General features: G+C 42.9%; 1 protein-coding gene across 2 annotated transcripts in view; it reads left to right on the forward strand.

The window, feature by feature from the left end:
• The window catches only part of LOC137413029 (uncharacterized), an 80,149-nt gene that overhangs the window by 37,684 nt on the left and 25,386 nt on the right, over nt 1-17,079 (forward strand). For both annotated transcript variants that reach the window (XR_010981598.2, XM_068098411.2), the window contains exon 4: nt 9,185-9,274. Coding sequence is in view for 1 of the 2 variants with exons in the window: in XM_068098411.2 (XP_067954512.2) it covers nt 9,185-9,274 (90 nt within the window). In the remaining variant the exon portion in view is untranslated. The remainder of the gene's footprint in view (nt 1-9,184; nt 9,275-17,079) is intronic.

Here is a 17,079-nt window from a genome sequence, read left to right on the forward strand (position 1 = left end):
TGTTTAAAAGTTTGAATGTACAGATCTGAGCTAATGGTTTGACCACTTGGCATAATGTCCACCAAAATCACCCCTTCTGCATCCCAAAAAACGGTGGCCATGACTTTCCCTGCTGAAGGGGTAACCTTAAATTCTTCTTCCGAGGAGAAGTTGGATGATGCCATTCCATTGACTGTCTTTTGATCTCCGGTTCAAAGTGATGGATCCATGTTTCATCCCCAGTGACGATCCGTGACAACAAGCTTTCAACATCAGCCTCGTAACAGGAGAGCAAATCTGAACGCACCTCTTTCCGCAAAGTTTTGTGATTGTCGGTTAGGCTTCGTGGAACCGAACGTGCACACACTTTTGAATATCCTAAGGCATCAATAATGTTGTTCACACTTCCCTTGGATACTGAGAGCTCAGTTACAAACCTTATGGTTGTAATCCGTCGGTCCTTTCAAATGAGTTCATCAGCACGTTGAAGCAACACCGGAGTGACTGCTGCTGTTGTTGGCCGGCCAGAGCGAGACGCGTCACTGAGCTCCACTTGGCCTTTCTCAGAACCCGCAATTCGTGAAACCCAGCGACTAACAGTGCTTTTGTCAACAGCATTGACTCCGTATACATTTTTTAACCGCCTGTGAATGTTCGTTACTGATTCTTTCTCCGCCTCAAGAAATTCAATAAACAAGCCATTGTTTAAAACGCTCATCACCACACAGCGCCATTTTGACGACCCCCCCGTGCATGCGCTAGAGAACGTATTGTTCCGCGTCGCTGCAGTAGTAAGCGGGACATTCAAAATTAACCACAGAGTAAGTTTCAGACATTTCCTGTTGATTTTGACTGAAGTATAAAAAGTGTTGCAAAACATTTTGTGCAACCATCGTATATTGATTGCTCCAATCGGCCGAGCAGAGCCTTGCATGCCAAGAGAGATGATACGATCGACCAGGCCAACCGGGTTAGTGTTTACTCTGAGTGCCTCCCATTGCTTCTCTTACGGGTTTCAACAAAAGGCAGCACGTTGCACTTCACAAACGTGTTGCATGTCTATCTATGTTTGTCAATGAGGATGTAAAAGTAAAACAAACGAAAAATGATTTTTTAAATAACATGTAGTTGCTGTAATCATGGCTGTGGTTGTTGTTGTTTGTGTGCTCCTTCCATGTACTTTTATATATTTTATGCCTCCGCCGACGAAGTCGCCGGAAGCATGTTTTCGGGTTGTCCGTCCATCCGTCCGTGATCGGTTTTCGTCACCACGATAACTTGAGAACGGGTGAAGGGATCTTAGTCAAACTTGGTACAGGTATGTATAATGAGGTAAAGATTAACTGATTATATTTTGGGGTCACGAGGTCAAATGTCAGAGGTCATGTTAGGTAAGAAATTCTGTTACCGCCCTAACTTGTGAACCAGCAATGGAATTTTGGCCAAACTTGGTATAAGTATATATTATGATGAGAAAATGAGCTGATTACATTATGGGATCAAGAGATCAAATGTCAGAGGTCCTGTTAGGTAAAAAGTCTGTTACTGCGCTAACTTGTGAACCAGTGATGGGATTTCGACGAAACTTGGTAAAGTATTGTTGCGGATCTCGAGCCCGTCGACGTACAGAGGGGGGAGGGGGGGGGGGTTTAAACCCTTTTCCCCCTCGGGCCTTCGAGTCCACGAGGCCGCGACCCACTTTACACTCGTGGGGCGGATTGCGGAGCAATTCCAGCCGCCACCCCCGTAGCGAATGTGCGGAAGGGTATCGGGTCGAATCCCCACGTACCTTCGATACACACGCTGCCATGACGACGGGTGCTGGACCTTGCACGGGTCACGCTAGTCGGATACGCCCAAGCGGTTTGCGTGTCATGTGACTCGTGCCGTTAATTCTTATTGAACCCTATTGAGCAGTTTTACTTGTACAGTGTGAAGCCAATGGTGGGAAATGACGTGAACGGCCAAAGGGATGCGAAAGAACACAGGTTTATTAAACAATTTATACAGTGATCAGGGTGAAGAGACACAGAGCAGAACTTAACAGCCTTAACTTAATCCCCGGACAAGGGCCCACTCACTCACGCGGGGAAAAGGATGAAGAAGAACGACGCGCTCCAAGCGTGGTCGTTGGTGCCGTTCGCCCCGGTCAGCTCGCTGGCGTGTCCCCTCGAGAGGTCCGTGGCATGCGCAGGGAGCCCAGGCAGGAAGGTCGTTGGCGTAGGTGGCCCCGGGAGAGACCGTCCTCGCAAGCGTTATTAACCGGCAGCAGAGCGCAGGGCAGGGAGAGTTAGTGCTTTTACAGAGAGCCTCGATCACAGAGAGAGTTCTAACCACACCTCTATCACAGAGAGCTAGTTCGGGGGCAGTCTCTATTCGTGGATCCGGCCCGGGTTCTATATAGCCACTCCCCAGAGTCTCACCCGAATGTTCCAAACTCCTCCCTTGGCTACCGTTGTTAGCCACTCCCTTGAGCTTCCATTGGCTGCTTGCCGCTTACCGGCCACTCCCCTGCAGCTCCTCCCTCGGGCCTCCCAGACTAGTGCCAGGCCCTAGCACATGGTATTCCAGCCCAAAGAGCACATGGTATTCCAGCACAAAGAACTCATGGCATTCCAGCCCAATGAACAACGAAGCCTACACTTACTCGCCTGCTCCAACGCATACTAACACAGGAAAGGAGACTATACTTTAACATTTAATAATGAATAACTAAACTAAGCGAGGCTACATGTTGTGGTGCAACTAACTAAAAAGGGGGGCTTGCCTTTATTCCCAAAACTACAACAGTATATATTATGATGAAAGATGAACTGATTAGATTTCGGGTAATCAAAGGTCAAAGGTCATTTCGGGTAAAAATGTAATGCTTGAGAACAGCTAAAGGGATTTAAATCAAACTTGGTACAAGTTTGCATTAATGTGGGTGGAGGCATATTGGTCGACGTCACGACGTTGAAGAGTGTTGTTCTAGTTTTCTATTGCTCTGAGAGGTATTACTATATATGTAAATTTGTGGGCTCTACCCGTGTCCTTGTAAAGGATTCTTTCCATTGTATTATAATAAAATTAAGGCTTGAGGTCCCGCTTCTTCTTCCTCAACCTGGAAAAACGGGCTTTTAAAACAGGAATATTTGTGATTAAATGGACACATTTTTGCGAAATAAATTGATTATTAGCTTTCTAACGGTACCATTTATATTACTCGACAGCAGCAGGAATCCTTTAGAATATGAAGCGTCACGCGCACACACACACACACACACACACACACACACACACACACACACACACACACACACACACACAATCTGCATATCATGTATACAGACGGATGCATCTCCCTTTAGTAATACATTGAGTGAGTGGCTAGATGCACTCATTCCTCGGGCTGAAGTCATGCATGAGTTCACAAATCCGAGTACGTCACACATGTGCCTCGAGAAGAATGAACATGTATTGTACTCCAAGTTAATTTGCACACAAGTATATTGTCGGGTCAGAGGCGTCGTCAATGCAGTTACTCTGAGCCGGAGGTCTTATAAATGCCGTCGCCGATTCCACAACGGTGGTTAAACTGTGTCCAAAGGTACTGGGTTTTCCCAAGGTTTACCCGACGTAGCTGAAACTGGCGGTGTTCACATGAGAAAGGAGGAAAACAGTAATTCTAAAGGTTTCTAATGGGTAATTCTAATGGGTTTTAAAGGGTATTTCTTATGGGTTTTAAAGGGTAATTCTGATGGCTTCTAAAGGGTAATATAATTCTGATGGGTTCTAAAGGGTAATTCTAATGGGTAATTCTGATGGGTTCTAAATGGTAATTCTAATGGGTTCTAAAGGGTAATTCTGATGGGTTCTAAAGGGTAATTCTGATGGGTTCTAAAGGGTAATTCTAATGGGTTTTAAACGGTAATTCCAAAGGGTTCTAGAGGGTAATTCTAATGGGTTTTAAAGGGTAATTCTGATGGCTTCTAAAGGGTAATTCTGATGGGTTGTAAAGGGTAATTCTAATGGGTAATTATAATGGGTTCTAAAGGGTACTTCTAATGGGTTCTAAAGGGTAATTCTGATGGGCTCTAAAGGGTAATTCTGATGGGTTCTAAAGGGTAATTCTAATGGGTTTTAAAGGGTAATTCCAAAGGGTTCTATAGGGTAATTCTAATGGGTAATTCTGATGGGTTCTAAAGGGTAATTCTAATGGGTTTTAAAGGGTAATTCCAAAGGGTTCTATCGGGTAATTCTAATGGGTAATTCTGATGGGTTCTAAAGGGTAATTCTGATGGGTTCTAAAGGTTCATTCTGATCGGTTCTAAAGGGTAATTCTAATAGGTTCTAAAGGTAATTATAATGGGTTCTAAAGGGTACTTCTAATGGGTTCTAAAGGGTAATTCTGATGGATTCTAAAGGGTAATTCTAACTGATTCTAAAGGTTAATTCCATTGGGTTCTAAAGGGTAATTCTAATAGGTTCTAATGGGTAATTCTAATTGGTTCTAAAGGTAATTCTAATGGGTTCTAAAGGGTACTTCTGATGCGTTCTAAAGGGTAATTCTAACAGATTCTAAAGGTGAATTCCATTGGGTTCTAAAGGGTAATTCTAATAGGTTCTAATGGGTAATTCTAATTGGTTCAAAAGGTAATTCTAATGGGTTCTAAAGAGTACTTCTAATGGGTTCTAAAGGGTACTTCTGATAGGTTCTAAATGGTAATTCTAACAGATTCTAAAGGATAATTCCATTGGGTTCTAAAGGGTAATTCTAATAGGTTCTAATGGGTAATTCTAATTGGTTCAAAAGGTAATTCTAATGGGTTCTAAAGAGTACTTCTAATGGGTTCTAAAGGGTACTTCTGATAGGTTCTAAATGGTAATTCTAACAGATTCTAAAGGATAATTCCATTGGGTTCTAAAGGGTAATTGTAATAGGTTCTAATGGGTAATTCTAATGGGTTCCAAAGGTAATTCTAATGGGTTCTAAAGGGTACTTCTAATGGGTTCCCAAGGTAATTCTAATGGGTCCCAAAGGATAATTCTAAAGGTAATTCCAAAGGTTTCTAATGGGTAATTCTAATGCGTTCTAAAGGGTTTTAAAGGGTATTTCTAATGGGGTTTAAAGCGTAATTCTGATGTGTTCTAAAGGGTAATTCCAAAGGGTTCTAAATGGTAATTCTAATGGGTTCTAAAGGGTAATTCTGATGGGTTCCAAAGGGTAATTCTGATGGGTTCTAAAGGGTAATTCTGATGGGTTCTAAATAGTAATTCTAATATGTTCTGAAGGATAATTCCAATGGGTTATAAAGGGTAATTATAATAGGTTCTAATGCGTAATTCTAATGGGTTCTAAAGATAATTCTAGTGGGTTATAAAGGGTACTTCTCACGGGTTATAAAGGGTACTTCGAATGGGTAGGGTAATTCTAATGGATTCTAAAGGGTAATTCTATAGGGTTTTAAAGGGTAATTCTAATGGGTTCTAAAGGGTAACTCTAATGGGTTCTAAAGGGTCATTCTGATTGGTTCTAAAGGGTAATTCTAATTGGTTCTAAAGGGTAATTCCAAAGGGTTCTATAGGGTAATTCTAATGGGTAATTCTAATGGGTTCTAAAGGGTAATTCTATAGGGTTTTAAAGGGTAATTCTAATTGGTTCTAAAGGGTAATTCTAATGGGTTCTAAAGGGTCATTCTGATTGGTTCTAAAGGGTAATTCTAATTGGTTCTAAAGGGTAATTCCAAAGGGTTCTATAGGGTAATTCTAATGGGTAATTCTGATGGGTTCTAAAGGGTAATTCTAATGGGTTTTAAAGGGTAATTCTAATGGGTTCTAAAGGGTCATTCTGATTGTTTCTAAAGGGTAATTCTAATTGGTTCTAAAGGGTAATTCCAAAGGGTTCTATAGGGTAATTCTAATGTGTAATTCTGGTGGGTTCTAAAGGGTAATTCTGATGGGTTCTAAAGGGTAATTCTAATCGGTTATAAAGTTAATTATAATGGGTTCTAAAGGGTACTTCTAATGGGTTCTAAAGGGTAATTATGATGGGTTCTAAAGGGTAATTCTAACAGATTCTAAAGGTTAATTCCATTGGGTTCTAAAGGGTAATTCTAATAGGTTCTACTGGGTAATTCTAATTGGTTTTAAAGGTATTTCTAATGGGTTCTAAAGGGTACTTCTAATGGGTTCAAGAGGGTACTTCTAATGGGTTCTAAAGGTAATTCTAATGGGTTCCAAAGGATAATTCTAAAGGTAATTCCAAAGGTTTCTAATGGGTTCTAAAGGGTTTTAAAGGGTATTTCTAATAGGGTTTAAAGCATAATTCTGATGTGTTCTAAAGGGTAATTCCAAAGGGTTCTAAAGGGTAATTCTAATGGGTTCCAAAGGGTCATTCTGATTGGTTCTAAAGGGTAATTCTAATTGGCTCTAAAGGGTAATTCCAAAGGGTTCTATAGGGTAATTATAATGGGTAATTCTGATGGGTTCTAAAGGGTAATTCTAATGGGTTCTAAAGGGTCATTCTGATTGGTTTTAAAGGGTAATTCTAATTGGTTCTAAAGGATAATTCCAAAGGGTTCTATAGGGTAATTCTAATGGGTAATTCTGATGGGTTCTAAAGGGTAATTCTGATGGCATCTAAAGGGTAATTCTGATGGGTTCTAAAGGGTAATTCTAATGGGTAATTATAATGGGTTCTAAAGGGTACTTATAATGGGTTCTAAAGGGTAATTCTGATGGGTTCTAAAGGGTAATTCTGATGGGTTCTAAAGGGTAATTCTAATGGGTTTTAAAGGGTAATTCCAAAGGGTTCTATAGGGTAATTCTAATGGGTAATTCTGATGGGTTCTAAAGGTTAATTCTAATGGGTTTTAAAGGGTAATTCCAAGGGGTTCTATCGGGTAATGCTAATGTGTAATTCTGATGGGTTCTAAAGGGTAATTCTGATGGGTTCTAAAGGTTAATTCTGATCGGTTCTAAAGGGTAATTCGAATAGGTTCTAAAGGTAATTATAATGGGTTATAAAGGGTACTTCTAAAGGGTAATTCTGATGGGTTCTAAAGGGTAATTCTAACAGATTCTAAAGGTTAATTCCATTGGTTTCTAAAGGGTAATTCTAATAGGTTCTAATGGGTAATTCTAATTGGTTCTAAAGGTAATTATAATGGGTTCTAAAGGATACTTCTAATGGGTTCTAAAGGGTACTTCTGATGGGTTCCAAAGGGTAATTCTAACAGATTCTAAAGGTGAATTCCATTGGGTTCTAAAGGGTAATTCTAATAGGTTCTAATGGGTAATTCTAATGGGTTCCAAAGGTAATTCTAATGGGTTCTAAAGGGTACTTCTAATGGGTTCCAAAGGTAATTCTAATGGGTCCCAAAGGATAATTCTAAAGGTAATTCCAAAGGTTTCTAATGGGTAATTCTAATGGGTTCTAAAGGGTAATTCTGTTCGGTTCCAAAGGGTAATTCTGATGGGTTCTAAAGGGTAATTCTGATGGGTTCTGAATAGTAATTCTAATAGGTTCTGAAGGATAATTATAATGGGTTATAAAGGGTAATTATAATAGGTTCTAATGGGTAATTCTAATGGGTTCTAAAGATAATTCTAGTGGGTTATAAAGGGTAATTCTAATTGGTTCTAAAGGGTAATTCCAAAGGGTTCTATAGGGTAATTCTAATGGGTAATTCTGATGGGTTCTAAAGGGTAATTCTAATGGGTTTTAAAGGGTAATTCTAATGGGTTCTAAAGGGTCATTCTGATAGGTTCTAAAGGGTAATTCTAATTGGTTCTAAAGGGTAATTCCAAAGGGTTCTATAGGGTAATTCTAATGGGTAATTCTGATGGGTTCTAAAGGGTAATTCTGATGGGTTCTAAAGGGTAATTCTGATGAGTTTTAAAGGGTAATTCCAAAGGGTTCTATTGGGTAATTCTAATGGGTAATTCTGATGGGTTCTAAAGGTTAATTCTGATGGTTTCTAAAGGGTAATTCTAATAGGTTCTAAAGGTAATTATAATGGGTTCTAAAGGGTACTTCTAATGGGTTCTAAAGGGTAATTCTGATGGGTTCCGAAGGGTAATTCTAATAGGTTCTAATGGGTAATTCTAATTGGTTCTAAAGGTAATTCTAATGGGTTCTAAAGGGTACTTCTAATGGGTTCTAAAGGGTACTTCTAATGGGTTCTAAAGGTAATTCTAATGGGTTCCAAAGGATAATTCTAAAGGGTTCTAAAGTTAATTCCAAAGGTTTCTAATGGGTAATTATAATGGGTTTTAAAGGGTTTTAAAGGGTATTTCTAATGGGGTTTAAAGCGTAATTCTGATGTGTTCTAAAGGGTAATTCCAAAGGGTTCTAAAGGGTAATTCTGATGGGTTCTAAAGGGTAATTCTGATGGGCTCTAAATAGTAATTCTAATAGGTTCTGAAGGATAATTCCAATGGGTTATAAAGGGTAATTATAATAGGTTCTAATGGGTAATTCTAATGGGTTCTAAAGATAATTCTAATGGGTTCTAAAGGGTACTTCTAACGGGTTATAAAGGGTACTTCTAATGGGTTCTTAAGGGTACATCTAATGGGTAGGGTAATTCTAATGGGTTCTAAAGGGTAATTCTATCGTGTTTTAAAGGGTAATTCTATAGCGTTTTAAAGGGTAATTCTAATGTGTTCTAAAGGGTAATTCTAATGGGTTCTAAAGGGTAATTCTGATTTGGTTCTAAAGGGTAATTCTAATTGGTTCTAAAGGGTAATTCTAATGGGTTATAAAGGGTAATTCTAATGGGTTTTGTTTGTTTCTAGACTTTGCGTATTTCATATTACAAATGCCAAACCGAACCGCTTCCTTCAGACATGGGTGTGATTTTATTTTTATTATCAAATGGCCAAACATTTTCTGGGACACTCCTTTCACACACCATACCACTTCTCCCATATAACTTTATTTACTCCTTCGCTCCGTCAACTTCATGATCATGAACACACAAACACACACACACGCCTCTTTCTTTTTGCGCATGTACAGGTATTCTTTAGTGTGGGTTAATGTCTCCCTAAGTTGCCCTATTGTATTCCCATGATCATCATCACACAAAATATACTATTTTACCTCGTTTACCCATTTGTCTTGTCCTTTGTTTATTTTCCCAATAATATCATTTTTATTCTTTGTTCTTTCTTGTTGACTCTTTTGCTCCTTTTTGTTCTTTATTTTATGTTCATTCAGCTTCAGCGCCTGCTCCAATCCCCGGCGTCCCAAAATTGCCTCCGACCAGCACCTCTCCCACAGTCCCGTAACCGTGGCAACCGGCGCAAGGTGAGGGGTGTTTGATAAGGTTATGCTTTTTACCTTTTGTTTTAGGCTCTCCATTTGAGGGGGGAAAGCCTTGGTTTCTTCACATTAGCATTATCTGTTGTTTTCCTTCTTCCATCTCAGTATATTTGAAATTGATGAATTGCATCACTTACGGTGCTTTATAAGCTGTATTATCGACCTGATTTAAGTCTGGCATCAATTATTTTGTGCTGAACATCCTTTAGGCTGAAACCTATGAATGTAGAATGAAGAACTAATTTTACTTGTGAAGGCTGCACCCTGATCCGTTCCATGTTCTAGCTCTTCCACGAGCCTTGACATTGTATACAAAAAAGACTAGTGTCGATCTGCATCCGTGGATGGGTACCTATCAAATGGGATGCAAATGAGTTAAGAGGTGACATGTGCATGATGAGAGACATGGGATGTGATGAGGTGTTGTTGACTGTGTGGTGTTTGGAAGTTCCTTCTGCACACGAGTGATTGGAGGAGGTTTGGGCAGAAACTTTAGATTTGGCTAAGGAGTTATTTAGAAGATGTGGCCGGTGAGGGCCGTATGGCAGAAACGTGCAAGTGGAGCAGTGGCCTAAATTGTCGCGAATGTGGTAGGCCCTGTATTTTCACATCATGGAAAAATATGCTAATTATGCCCAAAGCCTCAAGCTCTCAAGAAGTTCTGAAACGATGCATCGCAGTGAATGAATGTTTCTACAAGCCCATTGTCCAGAGGCATACTCTGACATCGCTTTTGATGGCTACAAGTGTCAAAGAAGGCCTATTTTGTGTGTCGGAGATCACTTTGGATGGAAATGGTTACACAAGGAGTTCCAGGAACAGGGGTTCTGATAAAGACGGCTAGTTATAGAAATAGGCCTAACAATCATGCAGCTTGCTTGATTGTCACCATCATGCTTGGCTATTTTCGATGCACCTAAGTTTTGGTCCAGACAAGCAAATGATCACCAAGAATTATGGAAATCCCATGCCTCAAAAACATCGTGTCCTTTTTGGAATGATTTTCAATTTTGTTTGACAGACAGACAGAGTACGAATATGATCTCACTCCTCTGCGCATTTGCGGTCGAGATGAATTCTGAAACAAAGTCCTGTCAAACTGCATGTCTTTTTCCGATTCATGTTCCATTTTGGGTATTTCAATTTAAGTAAGTCGTTCCTCGATCACAAACTGACGTTTACAGACGGACGGACATGAACCAGCGCTTAACCCCGCTTTTTGATCCGTGTGCGCAGGGAAACAACAGATTGTAACTTGGGTTTTCGCAGGTTTTGGTGGACGTCTCATCCAAAGGTCCTCGTCAAAAGGCTAAAACCTGAACGTGAAGCGTTCACCGGTGAGACTGCAATGCAGGACAGGACATGAGGTGCATTGGGTGTGTTACCTTAGCATCACAAGTGCTTTGGAATTATATCGGCTCAATAACGATCCCGATGGATTTCAAAACCAGAAATGCAAGAAAGAAAACAAAAGGACTTGTACACGTATGTGAGTGGAGTCAATTGAGGCAAGGGTGTGGGGTGCAAGTAATCCGTAGGAGTTTGTGCATTCTTCTATAATTGCCGTATGTTTTACCACTAATATCTTTCCCATGGCATTTGCCAGTCAACTGCAGAGAGAAAACAATATGGACTTGTATTACGCACAACTTTTTATTATCGTACTCCTACGAGTTCTACTCTACATCAAAGGTTTGCAATAAATTTAAATCTCTCCGCCAACAAAGTTTATGTTTTATCCTTTTATAAAAGGGCTTGGGACATGGACTCGGACAGAAGACAAAAATGGGGGAAATAAACATCTGGTTTTAAGCAAGCTAACACTGTACATGCTCTTGCACTTCCTCCCACGCCACCTGGCCCTCCAGCCGTCCTGCCCTTCCCCACAAAACCCCACCCTATCACCCTCGTCCCAATGTTCATTGTGACACCATACTTGGGATCACTTTGCGTCATTTGTACGGCTATTTCGTCAGAAATAACACTGGTCAACAAAATTTTAAAAGTTTTATGGTTCTAGTATATTTTGAGGTGATTCCAACCAACATGTACCTGTAGATTTCGATTATGATACCCAATTTTCACGAGCAGTTTTTGTTTCATCCAGTTTTTTGAAGACAGAAATCCAGTTTTTGAGAACCAGTATACCATAGGAATACCACTTCATTTGAAATTCACAAACCTCTTGTTGACCCTGAGAAGGTATTCTTACCACCACTTCATTTGAAACTTGGTTTGATGAAGAACTTTGTGAAGGCCATGGATCAAGATGGTGCTGGCTTCCACTACTTGCTAATGAAGTTCCAAGGCATTGTATCTGAGGCCAAAGTAAAGGTGGGTGTTTTCAATGGTCCTCAAATTCGTCTTGTACTCACTAATCAGGACTTTATAACGAGACTATCTGAGCTGGAAAGCGTTGCTTGGGATAGCTTTGTGGCTCTTGCTAACAATTACCTTGGAAATTTTCGAGCACCAAATTATGAAGAGCTTGTGGACAAGATGTTGAAGAGTTACCAGGCGCTCGGTGCTCGAATGTCACTCAAGATACATTTCTTCCATTCTCCTCTGGACTTCTTTTTACAAAATCTTGGCGATGTCAGTGATGAACATGGAGAAAGGTTTCACCAGGACATTGCCATCATGGAGACTCGATATCAAGGCCGATTCAATCCAAACATGATGGGCAACTACTGTTGGACTTCACAGCGTGAAAGTGATTACTCCTACAAACCCAAAAGTAAAGTTCAGAAGCACTTTTAATGTGATGTAAATAAAAACTTAAAGTTCATATTATTTTTTGTGATATTTTATAAAGTTCATATTATTTTTGGAGATTTACATTTTTTTATGTGATCTGGAGAAAGCATTCGATAGGGTTCCACATGAAGTAGTGACATGGGCATTGAGGAAGTTAGGAGTGGAGGAATGGTTGATCAGAGTAGTGATGGCAATGTACAAAAGAGCGCGCACAGCTGTAAGGGCGAAGGACGGGAACAGTGGTGAGTTTGAGGTGAAGGTGGGAGTGCATCAGGGGTCGGTACTAAGTCCACTACTATTTGTAGCTGTGATGGAGGTGCTGGCTCGGAACGTAAAGGAGGGTTTACCGTGGGAGTTGTTGTATGCAGATGATCTGGTGTTGATTGCAGAAAGTATGGATGGACTGAAGGAGAAGATGAACAAGTGGAAGGAATGTATGGAGACAAAAGGTCTGAAGGTGAATATAGGAAAGACGAAGGTGATGGCAAATGGTAAAGCATGTGGTGAGGTGGAAAGAACTGGGAAGTGGCCGTGTGCTGTGTGCAGGAAGGGTGTCGAAGTGAATTCCATTCAATGTACAATGTGCGCTGAGTGGGTTCATCAAAAATGTAGTGGTTTGAGAGGGTCATTAACCAGTGTGGCAGCTACATTCAAGTGTAAGGTGTGCACAGAGGGAGTTGCAGATGGAGGAAATGTTGAGTTGGATCTTGGAGACGGCGTGAAGCTGGAAGGTGTGAAAACATTTTGTTACCTAGGAGACATGCTGAATGGAGAAGGTGGATCAGACTCGGCAACGGTTGCTAGAGTGACATGTGCATGAAAGAAGTTTCGGGAACTGAGTGGCGTGCTGACGAGGACAGGAGTGTCGTTGAAGCTGAAGGGAAAGGTGTATGCTGCATGTGTGAGAAGTGTTATGATTTATGGGAGCGAGACATGGGTAATGAACGTAGAGCAGCAACGAAGGCTGGAAAGGGTGGAAATGCGAATGGTTCGGTGGATGTGTGGAGTATCGTTGAGAGAGAGGAAAACAAATGATGAATTGCGAAAGATGATGGGAATAGAGCCTGTGATGGATGCTGTGAAGAGAAACAGTTTGAGATGGTTTGGTCATGTGTTGAGGGAGTGTTACGTGGTCCCCTCGGTGACTACCTGGTCTCGGTGACCCCCGGACCGTGAGAGGACCTTCGCCAGAAAGTAGTATTATCTATGCGCTTTCGCAACGCAATTCCTATGAATTCCACCCAAGAGAAACTGATGTTCAATGATATATTTCCAGGGTAAGGATATCATACAATTTCAAGGATACAATCACGGGTATATTCCCCGAGCAATCAACAACAAACAACCATCAACAATTCCCAATCCACAATCAATTCCCTATATGATTAAGATGGCCATCTTATATATGTGTGTCCACTTCTGTACTCACGACCCCCTTTTGGTCTCTGCCCCTCACAATGTCTCTGGGCCCCTCCTGACCAAGATGCTGGTCGGCGTCGCCGCACTCGGGCGGTTGAACGAACCCCGGGTGGACGTTTTTCCACCGGGCAGGTATCGTACCAGGCACCGCGGCTGCAGCCCCTCGTGGCCACGCGAAGCGGGTACGGTAAAGCAAGCCAAAAGCCCCACGCCGCTTGCAAGGCGTGTTAGGCCCCAACGTGCGACCCGTACGCGTCTGTTTAGACGGTGCCGCGAACGGTGCCAGACGCGGGGTCGATGCACGGCCCCACGTCAACTTGACGTCTCCACCGGGTAGGTACACGTCCCGGTAACTCCTCTCGCCAGACGGGCTTCGGAACGCCGCTTTTCCACGCAGCGCAAGGTCGATCCCACCTTTCGTCGGAGCGGGGCGAGGAAGAAGAATCCTCGTCGCTTTTCTTCCTCGTGTCTTTTCCTCTTCCGTTTCCGGTCACTTCCGTTTCCGGACACTTTTTCAGAAGGGCTCCTGACCCTCCAACCACAACAACCCTTAATCTATTACACATGGATAAGCAAAGACCTGAATGGTAATTCACATACATTCACATAAATATGTAACACTCCCCCCCTTCAGGAAAGAAAGTTTGAACCCAGCGAAAACTTTCTTTGCCGGCCAATTTGGATAAACAAACCAGATAACTCAACCCCCCACCTTATCAGTTCCCCCCGGGCACAGTTATCACTTAACAATAAAGCAACAAAATTTCACACAACCCCCAGAGATTTTCAAAGGTAATTCCTTCTGGACAAAGCACCAGCCACGACATTGTCCCTGCCCTTTACATGTTCAATTTCCCCTTGGACTCCTGCCAAGCCAAACTCCATCTCATGACCCTCTGACTTTGACTGTCAGTTTCTTGTGAATGAAGGTTAAGGGGTTGATCAAAGATCCAAAGTTAAGCAACTCGAGAGCACTTTTTCCGGGAGGCCAAGCCGAGTATTCACTACATGGATGCCTTTAGGAACGTGGAGTTCACGGTTAGTCCGTGCAGGAAAGTTCTCTACATGGGCGCCTTGAGGAACGTGGAGTTCACGGTTAGTCCGTGCATGAAATCTTGGCTCGGCGGCTCCGCCGCCTTCAGTGCTTCAACTTCTCAGAACTTCCCTAATAATTATGGTGGGACCGCTTGTCCCTGTAGTCCCATGAATAGCGGTCTCCTTCTCGGCCACTACTTTGACAATCCTTCCTTCGGGAGCTGCCGTAACTCAGGGAGCCTCCATAATAATATTGATTGCGGCCACCACCAAAACTACCGCCCAGTTGTACTCTCCTGTAGACCTCTCGACGCCTACGAAATGCCTTCCCTACTGTTATGGTCCGACCCTCCAAATCCTTGCCATTCCAATTCTTCTCTGCCTCACTGGCGTCTTTTGTGCTGGCAAACGTGACAAAGCCGAACCCTCTTGACTGTTGCGTTTCCCTGTCTCTTACCAACCGCACTTCCACCAGCGGCCCATATCTGTTGAAGACAGAGGTCAGAACTTCTTCCTCTGTTTTGAAGTTCAGTCCCCCTACAAATAACTTGGTACTTTTGTCGCCCTCCCGAGCTGGTGTGGTGTTATTTTCCCTGCTGGGCTCTTTACCAACCCTCAGGTTACCATAAACTTGACCCCCGGCCAAATCATTCCCGATAACCACAGATACACCCTCTACAGGAAGCGTGGCTTGTAAACCGACGGTGACCGGTCCTGACACCAAATCGGACTCCAAATGGATGACATGAAGTGGAGCACTAACACCGCCCCCGATCCCCTGTAAACGAACACTATCCCCCGTTGCCGTCTCCTCGGACCATGGCAAAATGCCTTCAAGCATTAAAGATTGATGTGCTCCTGTGTCCCTCAATATCCTAACCGGTCTCCGGTTAGTCGAGGCTCCATCCAGTGATACAAACCCCTCTGAAATAAATGGTTGGTAACCCTTTTGATGGCGATTTCTCACAATGGCCATTGCATTTGGAGTCATAATAGTCGGACTCCGCTCTGGGTCTTCCCTTTTCATGCGGTAACAACTGGACATCAAGTGTCCAGGTTTTTTGCAAAAAGCGCAAGTAGGCCCGGAGGAAAAACTCGTGGTCTGCCTCGGGCCCCCCGAAATATAAGTTTGTCTTGGGCCCGCCTCCCTCTGATTTCGAACAGGTGGGGTATCCGCGTTGTCCCCATACTCCTCTCGAGGCCGCCGCCAGGTATTGTCGTTCTCCGCACCTGCTGTTCCCCACCTCCCCTGCGGAGATCTAGGCGAGGAGTTAGGTTCGTGGACCCCTATTCGGTGGGTTAAAGCATAATCATCTGCCATGGTGGCTGCGTCCCACAACTTTGGTACTTTCTTTTCCTGCAGATACACTTTGATGTCCTCGTGGACACACTGCTGGAATTCCTCCACCAGGATCAAGTCCCGCAATGTTTCGAAGTCTTTCCCGACTCCTTTTGACTCACACCACCGATCAAACATGTTTTCTTTCACTCTGGCAAACTCCACATGGGTCTCACTCTCCCTCTTCCTGGCATTCCTGAATTTTTGCCTGTAAGCTTCCGGAACCAACTCATAGGCTTTGAGGATGTGCTTCTTCAGTACCTCATAATCTGCACATTGGTCCATTGGTAGCGCCGAATAAATTTCCTGAGCTTTCCCCACCAGCACACTTTGCACAAGTATGGTCCAGGCCTCCTCCGGCCAGTTTAATTGTCGAGCCACTTTCTCAAAGTGTGGAAAAAATTTCGCGACTTCCTTTTCACTGAACGGTGGAACCAGCCTCACATGTCTGCCCACATCCCAGGTTTTCTGGTTAGGTGTCGACCCCGTCAGCAAGGGTGGTGCCTCTCCCCGTTCTCTCATTAACTCCAGCTCCTTGAATTTGATTTCTTGCTGAAGCTCCATGTCACGTTCCTTTAATTCCCTTTCCGCTTTTCTCTCCTCTGCTTCGAGGTCCCTTGCAGCTCTCCTCTCCTCTGCTTTTCTCCCTTCTAACCTTTCCTGGAGTTCTCATTCCACTCTCCTTTCCTCTGCTTGCTTCTCTTCTCTCCTCTCTTCTGCTTTCCTTTCCTCTTCTGATCTTTCCTTTTCTGCTTTCCTTTCTTCTTCTGCTAACCTTTCCTGGAGTTCTCGTTCCACTCTCCTTTCCTCTGCTTGTTTCTCTTCTCTCCTCTCTTCTGCTTTCCTTTCTTCTTCTTTTAACCTTTCCTGGAGTTCTCGTTCCACTCTCCTTTCCTCTGCTTGTTTCTCTTCTCTCCTCTCTTCTGCTTTCCTTTCTTCTTCTGCTCTTTCCTTTTCTGCTTTCCTTTCTTCTTCTTTGATCCGTTCCTGGCTCCGTAATTGCAACTCCAGTTTCCGGAGCTCAACGTCTTCTGGTTCTTCGGGTAGCCACTCCCAGGCGAACTCGTCCCATGTTCCTAATCCCACCATAGATTGTATCACCGTGGCCTGCAACTCTGCCTTCCTCAAATTAGTTCGGACCTCCAAGTTAAAATGTTTGGCCAATTTCAAGAGGTCCGACTTTAGTAACGCTCGGAACTGTGCCTCACTCGGTGTTACCGCAAAGTTCTGTGCCACAAAC

Source organism: Myxine glutinosa, chromosome 1 (assembly GCF_964187855.1).
Source record: "Myxine glutinosa chromosome 1, kmMyxGlut1.1, whole genome shotgun sequence".
In the NCBI taxonomy this organism is placed as follows: Eukaryota; Metazoa; Chordata; class Myxini; order Myxiniformes; family Myxinidae; genus Myxine; species Myxine glutinosa.